Source organism: Halyomorpha halys, unplaced genomic scaffold (genome assembly GCF_000696795.3).
Source record: "Halyomorpha halys isolate HHAL.00 unplaced genomic scaffold, Hhal_1.1 Scaffold1127.1, whole genome shotgun sequence".
Lineage (NCBI taxonomy): Eukaryota > Metazoa > Arthropoda > Insecta > Hemiptera > Pentatomidae > Halyomorpha > Halyomorpha halys.
Genome location: NW_027110032.1, coordinates 6,488 through 9,220, shown reverse-complemented (window position 1 = coordinate 9,220; position 2,733 = coordinate 6,488). Strand labels below are relative to the sequence as shown.

The 2,733-nt window shown below is 28.7% G+C and overlaps 1 protein-coding gene across 1 annotated transcript in view; it reads left to right on the top strand.

Moving 5' to 3' along the window:
• LOC106688430 (microsomal glutathione S-transferase 1) overlaps window positions 1–2,360 on the top strand; it is a 10,144-nt gene extending 7,784 nt beyond the window's left edge. The window contains exons 2-3 of the mRNA XM_014432876.3: window positions 1,308–1,390; window positions 1,965–2,360. Coding sequence (XP_014288362.1) covers window positions 1,308–1,390; window positions 1,965–2,211 — 330 coding nt within the window. The 3' untranslated portion in view covers window positions 2,212–2,360. The remainder of the gene's footprint in view (window positions 1–1,307; window positions 1,391–1,964) is intronic.
• Window positions 2,361–2,733: the final 373 nt, after the last annotated feature.

The window sequence follows — 2,733 nt, the reverse complement described above, 5'->3', positions numbered from 1 at the left end:
TGTATGGCTATCATACCTTATTTAGATTGTATTGTATGGCTATCATCCCTTGTTTAAATTTTTAAATTGTTTTTATTTAGAATCTCACCTGAAATCAACTTTGGAGTCCTCTCCTTTTCAGAATCTTTCCATTATCTAATAAGTTAATATTTATTAAAATATAAGAAGTTAGAAGTGGAATGTGATGTGTAATGACACAATTTGTCATTTTAAGTTTTAGCCTTGGTAGATTGAGGATAAGATTAAATAAAATCTTTTATATTAATTAATGTATCTATTTATTTAATGTTATTACATTGAAATCAATACTATACTTCAGTTTGACCCTGGATAGATTTCTTATTTATACAGAAAACTGATAAATCAATGAAATTTTATCGTGCCTAAACCAACAGCAAAACTGATAAAAGCCCAAAAGAATTTATGCATAGTCATCAAAACAGCCTACCATCAGTCAGATTATTCTTCAGCTCTGATTATGCATCATTGTAAATAGAAAATAATAGAAAACTTGTTCATGAGAATCATAAGTAATTACTTTGTTTATTCCAAATAATTACCTTGTTAATTCCAAATAAATTACCTTGTCTATTACAGATAAAATTACCTTGTCTATTACAAATAATTTACCTTGTCTATTCCAAAATAATTTACCTTGTCTATTCCAAACGTATTTCATCTATTTCAAATAAACAAATATTCTCCGTGAGTTATAACTTCTCTCAATAACAAAAATATTTCTTACATAAATTAGATCATTTTCTGAGAAAACAATAGCTTAGAAGTGAATATGAAATAACTATAAAGCTTCTCTCAAACATGAGACATGTGTTGTTAATCTAATATTTGTTATTTAGTGTGCGTTTTTTTTTCTTACTATTACTACCAATAATAATATAGCCATTTATTGTCAAAATAATTGATCGTGTAAAATATGTGATATCCGGAATCATGGACATCATCATCATGCTCGGTCGTAAAACTTAACTGTTTTGCAGTAACTGCAAAAATGAAAACTTTTACAATATTGAATTATTTATAAATACGATATACTTTTAACCAGCTGTCACTTACCAGCTTGATATCAACATTATTCTCTTTAAGAAATAAAAATTTAGAAAAAGAAAAAGATTTTTCAAAAAGTAATAATCAGCCCTAAATAAGGCTAGTGAAGCTAAAAACTGCGATTCATGAACAATTTCAGCTACCATACTTTACGACTAAACGCATCGTATATTATTTTGTATATGGATATTTGTAAATATAAACCGTACTATGATTGTAAATTTGATTTAATTCTGTTTCAGATTTTCCTTAGCCCTGAGGATACGAAGTTATTGAAGGGGGCTAAGCATGGGATTGAGGATCCAGACATTGAGAGAGTGCGAAGGTGAGTTAAATAGATAAATAGAAAAAAGTTTTATTCCCGGAATTGGGTCCTGGGAAAAAACACCTACATATTTGGTCACCGTAAGGCGACCAAATCAATAGGTGTATATCTTGTATTATATCAGATAAAAATGTTTAAGATACAAAAAGGGATTTATAATCTTGAAAAAATTCTTAGTGATTTAAAAAAAAAAAAAAGAGAGAAAATATTAAAATAATAATATTAATAATCCATGTTAGTCATCATCCTTGTAAAAGTTTTTACAAAAAAGTCGACACTTTGATGTTTTTGGGGTTTGCTCTATTCTGAGGTATTATACTTATATTTTTCCCATATATATTGAAAGTAGTCAAGTCAGCTACTCACAATTATTGTTTTTATTTTATGATAAATTTCACATAGATGATTATGGTAGATTGGATCTTTTTTGGTTTGAATTGACCTGAGGTCACTAGGTGACCGGACTGTAACTATTGCCTAATTTAGCGCATTATGTCTGTTAAAAGAAGAACAATGAGTAATACTTTTAAATATTCATGTAATAACCTATTGTATGACTTATTCTCTTTTCTAGGGCACATCGCAACGATATGGAAAATATTCTGATCTACTTTGTCGCCTCTTACTGCTACCTGCTGACGAATCCTGGTACAACTCTTGCCATCATGTTGATGAGATTGTTTACCATCGCACGAGTCGCTCACACCTTTGTTTATGCCGTATACGTCGTTCCGCAGCCTGCTAGAGCCATCGCTTTCTTTGTTGGTTATTTTGTTACTGGATATATGGCCATCACTTCGATGCTCTATTTTATAAACTAGAAATTCTATTAGTTCAAAGAGGGAGTTTGAGATTATGTTTAAGAAAATTCTTTAAGATGAAGTTTTAACTATAGTAAAATGCTTAACCCCCTTTCATCAATATTTCTTTATTACCTGTTACAATATTTCTGGTTTTTATGCCATGTTCAGGACTACTGTTTGTTATTGGATATTTTTCTAATCAAGATCCAACCGGGGAGATGTAATGTATTCTTTATACTAATTACATGCAGAGATTGTTAACTTTCTTTAATACATATTATATTAATCTATTTATTTATCTTTTTCAACATCCACTCATTCACTACTACAAGCGATAAAATTACATTTGCATAATTAGGGAATTTTCTACTAATTGATAATTGTCCTTATCACTAAACAAATGTTGTAAAGGGTAAAAAATAAATATTAGTGAAAGAAATTGCAGCGTTTTATTATGAAATTATATTAGCTTTTAAGAAATTTATGATCATAAGCTAAAGATATCTCTTTTTTATCTTTATATTTTTGTTATTTTTTTAA